This window comes from Choloepus didactylus, chromosome 1 (genome assembly GCF_015220235.1).
Source record: "Choloepus didactylus isolate mChoDid1 chromosome 1, mChoDid1.pri, whole genome shotgun sequence".
Lineage (NCBI taxonomy): Eukaryota > Metazoa > Chordata > Mammalia > Pilosa > Megalonychidae > Choloepus > Choloepus didactylus.
The window spans coordinates 50,544,209-50,556,951 of record NC_051307.1 but is presented as its reverse complement, the minus strand read 5'-3'; the positions used below and the strand labels follow the sequence as shown (position 1 = coordinate 50,556,951).

Below are 12,743 nucleotides of genomic sequence, written 5' to 3'. Positions count from 1 at the left end.
AATGTAAAGAAAATTAACTTTCCATGATATGTCAGGGACTGGCACTAAAAAAAATTTTCAAACTGCAAATGACTTATACAAATGAAAATATCCAATGGAGATCCAGTTATCAAAATGAAAGCACTCAACATATTAAAAGTTCACAATTATTTGTATAGATCACATATAAAAGTCAGTTTGCTAACCAACTCTTGTGATTTTAAAGAACTATTGTAGAGGTCTGAAGACAATAGATTGGTTAACTTGTAAAGAGATTAAAGAGCTTGAAACAAGTAGTAAAAAGAAGTGTGTGCCTTTATTAGAATGGTGTTAGGCTTTAAATACACCAATTTTCATCATCAAATTATTGGTTTTTTAATAAGAAATGACACTACAGGATTGCAATACTGGTCCAACAGTCTTGTCTTTACTTTTCTATTAAAGCAAGAAACAGAATGCGAGTAATCAGAAAGCACTAGCAGGCATCAGTTAATCCAAAATACTAGCTTCTTAGTTCCAAAAGCACTTGCAAAGAAAACCATTGACAGGGTGGAAAGGGGTGGAAGCAATTCCTAACAACTGGAATCCCATGAGTGTGTATGTCAAGTCACATGAGGCTATTTTTAGAATTTATCTTGTTACTTGGTCACTTTTTTTCCTCAAATACTACAGTTTTTCTTTGACTTTTTCCTCAAAGTATAAAAAGTATGAAATATAAACAAGCTCTTGCACTGCACACTTAGATGTGTACAATTCAAGCACTATAGAGCTATCTACATACCGATAAATCCCATCAAATCTTGGATAATTCAATAATATACAAAATATCAGGGCACAGAAAGAACTAAAATCCACTTCTTTTTGTTACACATAAGATTCAAATATTCAATCTAAAGAAAAACACTTATTTATTTTAGCTTTCCTCAACATTCGCATGGTGATATACTTATTAAAATATTCCTGTATAATTATGTTTGGTCTTATTATTGTCAAGTCAGGCTTTAAACTTCAAAACCAGCCATCCAGACAAAACAGGTAATCAGAAAGATCTCTTCCCCACCGCCCTAGCCCCGGGAACTAGAAGTCAATTTTACGACATGACTCCAAACACTGGATTGTGACGACAAATGCTAGGTCCAATTTCTTCATAATCCTTTTTGGTGTGGCATACTTGGTAGAACTCAGGTGTAGAGGCCAGCATCGATCCCCCAAACCAGACTGCATATCGCTGCATGTGGTGTGTAATCACTTGTACGTCAATAGGCTTTGGCTTCAATCTACCGCCACTCAATTCCTCACTTAATTTCAGCCTGGCATCCACGGTCCTTTTCAAATCTCTTTGCAAGCGATGTCCAAAGTCCCTGAACATGGTTGAACCTCCAGAGAGGACAATGTTCTTGTAGAGAGGACGCCTGACATCAATAGGACAATTCTGAATTACCTCATCTACTACTTCTGAGATAGGTTGTGTGAAGTCTGGATTAGCAAACTCTGGGTGAAAAAAGATTTCAGGTCCCAAGAATCTCTCGTAACCAACATCAATGGAAAATTCTTTCTTTGAGATAGCATTGATTCCAGTATACTGCTTAATCCACTTTGACCCATCTGTGTCATACTTGTTAAATTCTTTTACTAAATCTGGGCAGACATAACTATAACGCTCCTTTACTGCCTTAGCTGTTTCTAAGGATTGCTCTGGCGGGATTCCTACTTCTCGGTCTCTCAGCAGTTGCTGAATAAAATACGTTATATCTCGTCCTGCAATTGGAATGTGCTTAATACAGCTGCCAATCACATACCCTTCAGCCACAGGAATGACATGAGTGACACCATCTCCACTGTCTATTACAGTACCAGTCAATGTCCGTTCTCCTACTTGTCTGGAGGTCCAGGATGCAGCTAAGGCAAGAACAGCCTGCACAGCAATGTACAAGCCTGGAACATTGAAGGACTCAAACATTATTTCAGCGGTATATTCTCTGTTTTCTGGAGTATTCAGTGGAGGTTCAGTCAAAAGAAAATAATGGTCTTCAGGTTCTGCCCTTAAGTATTTAAAGATCACTTGCTCCATAAATCTTTCCATCAAGTCCCAATCTTCAACTATTCCATGGCGGATTGGCCACTTTGTTGCATATGTAGGCTTTTCTATTGCTTCATCACCAATGAAGAAGTCTAGGTCATCAACACCTTTCATCACCCTCCTCTGAGCTTGATCACCCACTTTTGCTGACTCCTTAATAGCAATACAGGAAGGGATGATAAACTGTGGTTCTGTATTTCCAGCATATCCTAGTTTTGTATACCCGGTGCCACAGTCCACCACACAGGCCGGCAGCCGTCCCGCCATCTTCCTCCTCGCCTGCTGCTGCCACTGCCGGCGTCTGCTCCGTGCTGGTTAGGGCCGGGGATTGGCGGCGGGAGATGGGGGCTATCTGACCATCCACAACCGGGCCGCCCTCTCCGTCCGGGGGGGAACTGGGAAGTCCATACTTCTCTGTTGTATTTTAAGTGCCTACAAATGACACCATCCTTTTCTGTTGAGCAATTTGTTCGAGAAGCTGCAAGGAACAGTACGCAAATAGCATAAAAGCTCACAGTGCTTTCTGCAGCTGCTACTGGTTCAGAGAAGGGCAGGTGCCTAGATCACAAGCAACCCAGGGACATTAGCTACATGGCTAGCTCACCACATTACATAGAATGCCGTTTACATAAGTCTCCTACCAAACGCTTAAGTGAATTTGTATGGAGAGTTAAAAACAACAATAAAATAGTGAATTTGTACTTGCAAAAGTGTGGAAAAGTAAATTATTTCATTGCTAGAATCAGATCTAATAATATGCAAATCCCAATAAGGTATATTTGATTTCATGAAAAGTTTCCTTCTTATAAAGGAGTTTAGACATCAAATAATTAAATTATGGAAATTATGTTTGTGAAGTTCCAAGACAGTGATTATTATCGGCATAATTTCAAAGAGCACCTTGCTGTTGGAATTTTCATTTGTGCATGTGTAACTAAGTAGCCCAACGTCCTCTAACTTTTTTGAATCAGCTATTCCTTGACTAGACACATAAATCCTTTTATTTTATGGGTAATTCAACACCCATTACAATATGGCTGAGGATTCTTTCAAAGGAGGAGTGTGCTTTCCATGTGTTGTCTTCTACTCAGGTTTCTCATTTCTCTAGCACCATCTCCTTTCCTTCAGCTGCTGTTCCCTTCGCACAAGGTTGTTGAGGCGCCACTAAAAAGGGCAGAAGCCATTTCTTCTATATTCACTGAAGCAACTCTAACCCAAAACTTCTGTAGCAAAACAGAATTTTCATTGAAATTTTTATCATAACAGAGGGGAGAGATTACCAACCAAATGAGAAAGAAATCTGTTGTTTTTAAGTTGGTCTCTTCTGCAGCAGACAATTTATCACGAAGCAAATTTCTTTTTAGGTCCTGGTTTGCCCCTTATTGTTGGCTTTTCTGTCCTCCTTTCTTCTCCTATCTTCTTTTCCAGTCTTCCTTTTCCAGTCCGTTTTACTTGTGTTGCCAGAAGACAACTCTCTAATTCCAATTATCTTGTTATATAAAGCAATTTAACTCGCACTTTGTTTTACCCCCTTGTGCCAGTTTGGATGTATTATGTCCCCCAAAATGCCATTATCTTTGATTCAGTCTTGTGGGGGCAGATGCACTGGTGTTGATTAGGTTGGAACCTTGTGACTGAGTGTTCCATGGAGATGTGACCCACCCAACTGTGAGTGACAGCTTTGATTAGGGTGTGACCTCTTGATTGAATGTTTCCATGGAAGTGTGGCTCCATCCATTCAGCATGGATCATTATTGGATCATTGCAGTACTTTAAAAAGAGCCACATAGGCCCAGATGCTGCTGCAGCCTAGAGAGGAATGTCCTAGGAGAAAGCCATTTTGAAACCAGAATGCCAGAGCAGACACCAGCCATGTGCCTTTCCAGCTAACAGAGGCTTTCCGGACGCCATTGGCCATCCTCCAATGAAGGTATCTGATTGTTGATGTGTTACCTTGGACACTTCATGGCCTTAAGATTGTAACTGTTTAACCAAATAAACCCCTTTTTATAAAAGCCAATCCATTTCTAGTGCTTTGCATTCTGGCAGGATTAGCAAACCAGAACACTCCTCTTATCCAGATCAGTCTTGAAACCTATCATTTTTACTTTATTTTTTAAATGATCATCCTGTATTTTTTTGTTACAGTTCTATGAATTTTAACATATGTATAGATTTGTGTAACCACCACTATAATGAGAATACAGAATGGTTCCATCACCTCAAAAAACTCCATTGTGTTGTCACTTTATAGATACACCCTCCCTCATCCCAAGCCCTGAGAACCACCGATATGCTATAGCTTTGTCTTTCTGGCAATGCTAAATAATTGGAATCCTGGAGCATATACTTTTGAGACTGGTTTCTTTCACTTAGCACAATGCCTTGAAATTCACCCAAGTTGATGCAAATATCAATACTTTGATCCTTCTTATTACTAAGTAGCAGTCCACTGCATGGGAGTACCACAGTTTATCAGTTCATCTGGTGAAGGACATTTGAGTTGTTACAAATTTGGAGTGATTATGAATGGAGTTGCTATAACAAATTACGTAGAGATTTGAATATGCCTAGTTTTTATTTCCTAAGAGTAAATAACCAGGAGTGAGGCTCCTGGGTATTTGATAAGTGTCATTTCTTTTCTGTATATATAAAGCTGCCAAACTCTGTTCCAGATTGGTTGTACCATTTTTGCATTCAGTATTGTATGAAAATTCAGGTTGTTCTGCATTCTTGTCAGCACTTAGCAGTATCAGTTTAAAAAAAAATGTGGCTATTCTGATAGCATGTAGTAATATGTCATCATGGTTTCAGTTTATATTTCCCCAATAGTTAGTAGTATTGAACTTTTTTTCATGTGCTTTTTGCTATTCTTTTTTAAAAATTCTTTATTAGAGAAGTTGCAGTTTTGCAGAACAATCATGCGCAAAAGACAGGATTCCCATTACATCACTCCACTACTGGTGTCTGCTCTGGCATTCTGGTTTCAAAATGGCTTTCTCCTAGGACGTTCCTCTCTAGGCTACAGCAGCGTCTGGGCCTGTGTGGCTCTTTTTAAAGTACTCCAGTGATCCAATAATGATCTGTGCAGAATGGATGGAGCCACACATCCATGGAAACATTCAATCAAGAGGTTACATTGGTGTGGAACACTTGTTACAATTGATGATAGTACATTTTTTATAATTGCCCTATTAACTGTAGCCCATGGTTGAACTTAGGGTTCACTGTGTAGTGTTTATTTGCTATTCTTATATCCTCTTTTGAAGAAGTATCTGTTCCAGACTTTCGCCTAGTTTAAGATTGGGTTGTTTGCTTTTGTCAGTTTAAGTTTTCATAGTTCTTAATATATTCAATTTTCTCCCACTCCAAAGGACAGTGATTCTGATATTTTCTCTTACTATTACCTTTTTTTTCAGGATCAACAGATAAATATAAATCCTACTTAGCCTAAATCCAGCACCTATGTCTTTCATCTTTATCCCTTAACTTGCTCTGCTTATATCTTTTTCCTTCAATTATATCTTTTCCTTTTATATCTCTAAAATCTCCTTTTTTGCTTCTTTCCATTCTTTCTTTTAATTACACATGCTAAAGTGTCCATATCTAATTTAGAAACAAAAACAAACAATCTAATCTATGACTTATCTCCAAATTACTGCTTCCTTGCTTCCCATCATTAATATGTTTCTTAGAAAATATTCTACATTTACTGCCTTCTCATACCAGATTTTTGCAATCCAGAATCTGCTCTCATTATAGTTTTGAAAATGGTCCAACAAAGGTCACCAATGACCTGTCCCTGCCTCTACTGGTGGCTTCTTTGTGTTCATCTCCTTATTTACCTCTTACCTCACTTGTAGCAAATGATATGTTTACTTATATCATCTCTTTAGGTAATAACATCACAAATAAATCAACCACTGTAGTCACAAAAAAAGGTAAATGTGTGTGTGTGTGTGTGTGTGTGTGTGTATACACATATATATTTGCAAGCAGAATCCTTTATGTTTTTTCAAAAATAAAGTCATTTTTATAGGAAATTTCATAAGGATAAAGCATGCAGAAATGCTCAGAATTTGACATCCACATATAGTTTAACTACATGTATTTAAACGTGAAACACATTTATATTCATAGTATATTGTTTCTTCCAAAGCTTACTACTCTGCTACCATATTCTAAGTAAGTGAATTTCAGTTAGCAATTTAAACTTTTAGCTCTCTGTTTTCCTGACTTGTAAAACAGAGATAAAGATAGTAGCTAACCTAAGGAATTGATATATATAATGTGCAATGGTGGATGTAAAAATTTTAGTAGAGTGCTTGAAATATGGAAACCAACTAATAAGTGAACTAATTAATTTTAAGAAATCTTTCTTTTCCCAAATTTCTCTAATTCATTTAAAAACAAATTTTAAAGTCAAAGTAATTCATTCAACTTGAAACATCATTCAGTATTAATACTAGAAACCTGTAAAACAAATTTGTGGAGCTTTGGACACAGTCTTTTTCTTTTGGTTGTGTATGTCTGATCGTTGAGCAGACGATCTATAAGTGCCTGTTCCTTAATTGGAGTAAATAATCCCTCTGTGTCTTTGCGGAAAATCTTTACACAAGCCAGATGGTAGAATTTAACCAAGTCAATAGGAATTCTACCCTATGAATGTAATTTTACTGATGGAGAAGAACATCAAGAAGTAGTTCAACCATGGCTTGGGGGCCTAATTGATAGCAAGATAATGCAAAATGCTTCTGTTTAGTTACTATTTGTTTCTTAAAAATCAGTTACTCATAAAAAATATTATATAAGAGTTTATACATATAGTTCAGTTCCCAAGATTCCCCTTGATCCTTTCTTTCCATGCAATTCTACAAAACATGTCTTAGGATATTATTGATTTATTATTCATAAGACACTATATACTAAAGGATTTCCAGTTTGTCCAGTTTTCTTCCATAGAGTCTCTTGTCCAAATACCTCTGTTGAGTCCCTTGCATAAACCACATTAAGCCCTTGTTTATTTTTATTGTTGAATCTCCATCTATGTTCTTATAATTCCAGTTTTGCAAAAAAGCAAGGGCTATTAGTCAAATTCAACTAATGCTTTTCTGTAGACCCTCTCTTTTGGCAATAGCTAAGAAGTAAACCATATAAAAGAAATCCATTAGAACCATCATACCTAGGAAATAACATGCTTATGGCTAATTATAATAATGTCTTTTGGTATTATCTTGATTTTATGCTTGAACACACCATAGAAAATTGCTCAGTGTTCCTGCTTCTCTTCATCCACTAAGGATGGAACGGTTATTTCAAACCTAATTTTGTGTGTATATAGTATGTAGGAAGGGAGGAGGAAAGTTACAATTATGTTTTTTCTAAAAATGTTATATGGCATCTATTCATTTTAAAAATTGTTTCTAACTTTAGTTTTGTTTGTTTTAAAAAGTTGCAGAAAAATCCCATGATATATGGTGTCACTTTTGAGCAATGTTGAAATGTTCAAGTTTTAATTTAACTATTTTCATGTTGGTTTTGAGATTTGCACAATTGAATGTAGTTTGTTGCTTCAATGAAAAGTCTTTGTTCTTTAGCTAATTTTATTCATGCTTGTAAAATATTCAAATAATACAGCATAGATGAAATCAATGCATTTTATTATTACATTCACTGGAGATCACAGAATAAATATGGTTTTATCTATGTCCACATATTAAAGTTGATGGACTGCAATATGAATTTCTTTCTCAAAATGTAACAACTCCCCTTCAGAAAAAGGAAACTTAAGGTTGGCACTATTTTGACTTTGGGTGAGCAAGGTACTGCACCTAGGGAGTGGGGATCTCAGTTCAAACCTTCTTTAGTCTTCTCATCTGTCCTTCTCAAAATCTATTGTGTATACTAGTCACCTAGGGATCTAGTTAAATGGCAGATTTTGATTCAATATTTGGGATGGGGCCTGAAGTTCTGCATTTCTAACAGGCTCAAAGAAACCACACTTTTTGTTCCAAAAATTGCACTTTGCATAGTAAAAGCATACACATATTTTTTCCCTCAATATTGGGTACTGTTGACTATTCTTCAATATCCTGCACTTTCTTATGTGGAGTTAGAGCTATCTGGTACTAAGTAGCATACTCCATTACCTGATAGCCTTTGCATGTTTTTTGTTTTCCCTTTTGATATGTAGAATGTATAAAATTTTTGTTTTGGCCTTGACTACTGATGGTTGGCATTGCCAAAGGAAAAGGTGTAAGACCCAAGCCTCCCTTTGTACCAGGATGCCAGGAATGACCAGATCCATTTGAATAAAACTTTGATAGTTGGTTACGGGCAGGCACTGCATGTTACAGGATGCCATATGAGCTCTTTGAGTGGGACTTGAAGGGTTCATTGCTACCCTAGCTAACTGTTGGGCAGATTCTGGCAACTCCAGGGGGTCAAGATTACCAAAAGAGGACACATTACTGCTAAAAAGCATAAAAGTATGGTTTTGATTGATTAAAGGACTGTAACAATTCTTAATTTTTTTTGTATAGCAAAATATTGTACTAATTATTAACAAATTATTGATTCAACAATCATCTGGTATCTTTTCTAGTCCCCTATGTTTCTCTAAGTGTGTGGATAGTATACCTATCAAGACAGGTGCATGATGCCTGATTTTTTCAACAACAGCTAGACCAGGTTTCTTGCCATTTCTTCTGCTTAAAAATAGAGGGAAGAAACATACAGTGGGAAGATGGAAATGAAGTTTCCCAAAGGTGAGGGAATGAACTTCCTTGACCTCTAATGAAAAATACAAAGCAAGAAATCCTGAAAGTTCCTAATGCTATCACCATGTTTGAGGCATGTCTTATATTCCTGTTGCTATTCCATTTTGCTTTGTTTTCCCAGAATGACTTATTTGTGCAATTGTCTAGAATTGATAGGTAATTATTTTTCAGTTGTAGACATCAGTATCCTACAATGCTCTTGCATTAGGCACTGGCTTGTATAAATTTATGAAAAGAAATAAATTGGAAAGGAACCAAACTCAAAGAGAGTATGATCATCTTGCCCTTAGTAGACACAAAGACTCACATAACAAACTTTGATTTATTTGAGATTATTACATAAATTATTCCCTAGCAGAATTCAGAGAATTCAGAGAATTTTCCTACAGGATAATCTTGAAGGAACACTAATTAACCATACCTTTCAAATACTCCATATACCACAAAGCTACAGGAACATTACAGTATTATCATCTATGACAACCACTTCCCAAGTTGAGAATGTAAGATGCATTCTACTTAGGATTCTTTGTTTAATGATTTGTGAGGGAGAATATTTTTGCTTCCACAGGTGTTTGTATTTCAAAGACAAGTAAATTACAGCACGCACACACACACAACAAATGGGGAATGGACATGTATTGCCAACAACTAATTTAACCAAAATAATTGTAATATATAAAACAATTACTATCACTGCCATTTCTAAATGGAAAATAACACAAATATGATGTTAGGAGGGCAATTCTCTGATAGTGTACAAGTGTAAAATCAACTAGCAAAACACCCATCATTTATCTATAAATTGTTTTCATTCTCAGAACATGTAAAGGATGTTTGTTTAATCTTTTCCTGCTTTGTTTGTTTTGTGTGTGTGTGTGTGTGTGTTTCCCAAATGGAATATCATTACAGGTTGGTGAAAACTTCATTACAGTTCATAGTTTAGAGATAACATATCAGGAATTTTCTCTTGGTAGAAATAGCCAAATAGCTAATATTTCTTAGAATTAAGGTTACAGGAATTCTAGTGAACTAGAATTTAACAGAATTTGTTGTATAGTTTGTGGCTTTAGGAGTGATAGATCCTTCCTTGCTTCCTTCCTTTCTTCCTTCCTTCCTTCCTTCCTTCCTTCTTGACTACAATTTCTCTGTGACAATACTCTAAATTAATAATATAATAAATTTTATCATAAATAAAATGTACATGCAAAGATAAATTAAAATCTTCCATGAAGCCTTACATATCACCTTGTTAGTGAAACTAAGAGTAACACTTACTTGGAGGATATTGGCATTTCTCTAGTTAACCATGTGTCTCAATTTCACTATGAATTATTAATGATAAATCCTGCTCTCAGTTGCTGTAACACTTGCTCCTTCTTAAAACTTCTGTTTCCGCAGAATAGACAGGCACTTTCAGGAGGCAATAGAAATTGAGGCATTGCAATTTTATTACTGATAAATGTATTATATGTATATTTAATTAGTCACCAACATTTGAGATATCTGAAGCAATAATTATGCAATAATGTTTGGTTCATATAAGAATGGATCCCTTGAGACCTCATAAAATATGATGCAATTTAAAGTATATTAAATATATTCATCTTCCTGGAATATGAAGCCACACTGCAAAATCTAAGCTAACACCAAAGCTAGTTCAAGAAATTATTCTTAAGGATAAAATTTTTTATGTCCTCATTTTGAAAGATTCATAGAAGGAAAACATAGTGTAGAAAGATAAACACTGTCATTCCCTTATAGAGCAATTTTTCTACATTGGAGCAAATAAATAAAATTTTAAAATTAATTATGATATTAGAAGCACTGATTAAAAAGTATGAGAAACATTTGATTCTTTTTAATGAAACATAAACAATAACGTTCTTTAATACAAAGGAGTTGTTAAAATAACCATTCTTTGATAGAGTTTACCATCTTTTTCAGTGCTGGGCACATAGTAGGTAATCAAAAGATGTATGTTGAATGAATGAATGAACATGAAGGCAATTGAGTTCTTGAGTTTCTCGTTTGTTGTGTGATAGGATTTCAGTGTATATGTCATAATGTGTGTATACTTAATGTGTAAAATTATATAAATGACCTGGGATTTAAAGTTGGTTTTCAAAGTTTAAAGACAAGTGAAGCACATAGTTATATCTATTCATAAGAAAAATTATCATAGAAATTTTAAGCACAAAATTGACAGTATAACAAAGTAGTCTATTTTCTGAAACTGAAAGGCATATAGTTAGGAAATTTTTGGTCCATGATATAGTTCATGTGGTAGAAGATTTTATGTCTATGTCCAGTAATCTCTGTAAGAAAACAGATACATTTCAAAATTGAAAATTGAATATTTGATTTAGAATATTTGGTCATGTTGTAATATCCATATCCACATCAGGAAAAAAAGTCTTTTCCTTTTGGATAGGGAAAGAAGTAAATAATTGCCAAAGGAAGTACCAAGTATAATCCATGTATATTTGCTACCCCTAAGATTCATATAAATTGGTTTTATAAAACAGCAATCATAAATAATCATATTAAGCCCTTTACCTGCAAAAGAGTACATATTTTTCCATAGGCAAGCATCCATAATTTTATGCTGGAAAGGAGTTATCTTTCTAAGGCAGCTTTCTAACAAGAATGTAACTTGAAGACAACTTTACAAGAAACTTGGCGACTTGTCTCAAAGCAGTGATTGCTGTGAAATGATACTGCAATTTGGTGCATAGATTAATGATGCATAATAATGTATATAAATTCAGATTAGAAAAAATTGGGTTAGAAAGATATTGTTCATGTTTATAGCATATTTCTTCATGACACAGAAATATACTTCAATACATGCCAATAATAACAATAGCTTTGTGTACTTTCATTATTTTATTTTAAATGGTCATCTACTATAATGCCAAATATTTAAATATTGGTTGAAAGAATTTTTATCATGTATTACCATTCTAATTTACTCTATTTGAACAAAAATAGTTTATAAACCATTTTACTCATTATTACCAGCTGCAACCAAACAATCAGAGTGCCTCCACAAAGAATTATAAAAAGCCAATTCATGCTTACTAATTTTGTTTTCAATGAGATCAAGGATCAGCAAACTTTTTCTGTAATGGATCATATAGTAAAATTTTAGTTTTTAAACACCAAGAGGCAAAACTGAATATATTATATATGTACTTGTATAACAAGAGAAAACAAATTTTTACTAACTTTATTGGTGAATAAAAATATAATAATGATTGAGTACAAGTATAAAAAATTTTTAAATAACCTTTTGTATAACTGGTATTAATAGTTATTCTTCCCCATCAAAAAAACTGATTGTAAATGTTCAGTTGTTAATGCTGATCTGAAATGAAATTTTACTGGTATCAGTATACTAGCATATGATTCTAATTGCACATATTTATTACCAGGAAGCATTTATAACATTCTATCAGAGTCTACTCTTATATTTGCCTTTTAATTATGTCATTACATTGAAGAATAATTACTTCCAATTGAAGATTAGGTAGATGCTCTTCAATTTTGAAATCTGGAAATTTATATCATGTTTGCCTTGGGATCCAAAAAGTGCTAGTGGAGCTGTACTTTGAATTCAGAAAACATATCTGCTCCAAATTTTTGTGGGAATGGAGATTTTATTTCTTGTCTTAATCTTTGATGGCACAGGGGATGAATAGAGCAATCTGATACTACTTATGATTAAAACAACATTAGCTATCTAAATGACTTATTGTAGAGTAAGTTCCACATATAAGCACTGCTTTGCCTTGTAATTTTATACTGAATTCATTAGGAAACATTATCAGCAAAAGCTAATTTCCAAAATCATTCATTGTTCATTAATGGAGGTCAAGAGCAAAGAATCGCAATCTCAAAGA

At 34.7% G+C, this 12,743-nt stretch overlaps 1 protein-coding gene across 1 annotated transcript; it reads right to left on the bottom strand.

Annotated features, from left to right (window-relative positions):
- Positions 1 to 276: 276 nt before the first annotated feature.
- On the bottom strand, positions 277 to 2,457 carry LOC119529605 (actin-related protein 3-like). Its single transcript, XM_037830200.1, has one exon. It carries the CDS (start codon positions 2,324 to 2,326, stop codon positions 1,070 to 1,072), a length of 1,257 nt encoding a protein of 418 aa, XP_037686128.1. The 5' UTR covers positions 2,327 to 2,457; the 3' UTR covers positions 277 to 1,069.
- Between the last annotated feature and the right edge of the window lie 10,286 nt (positions 2,458 to 12,743).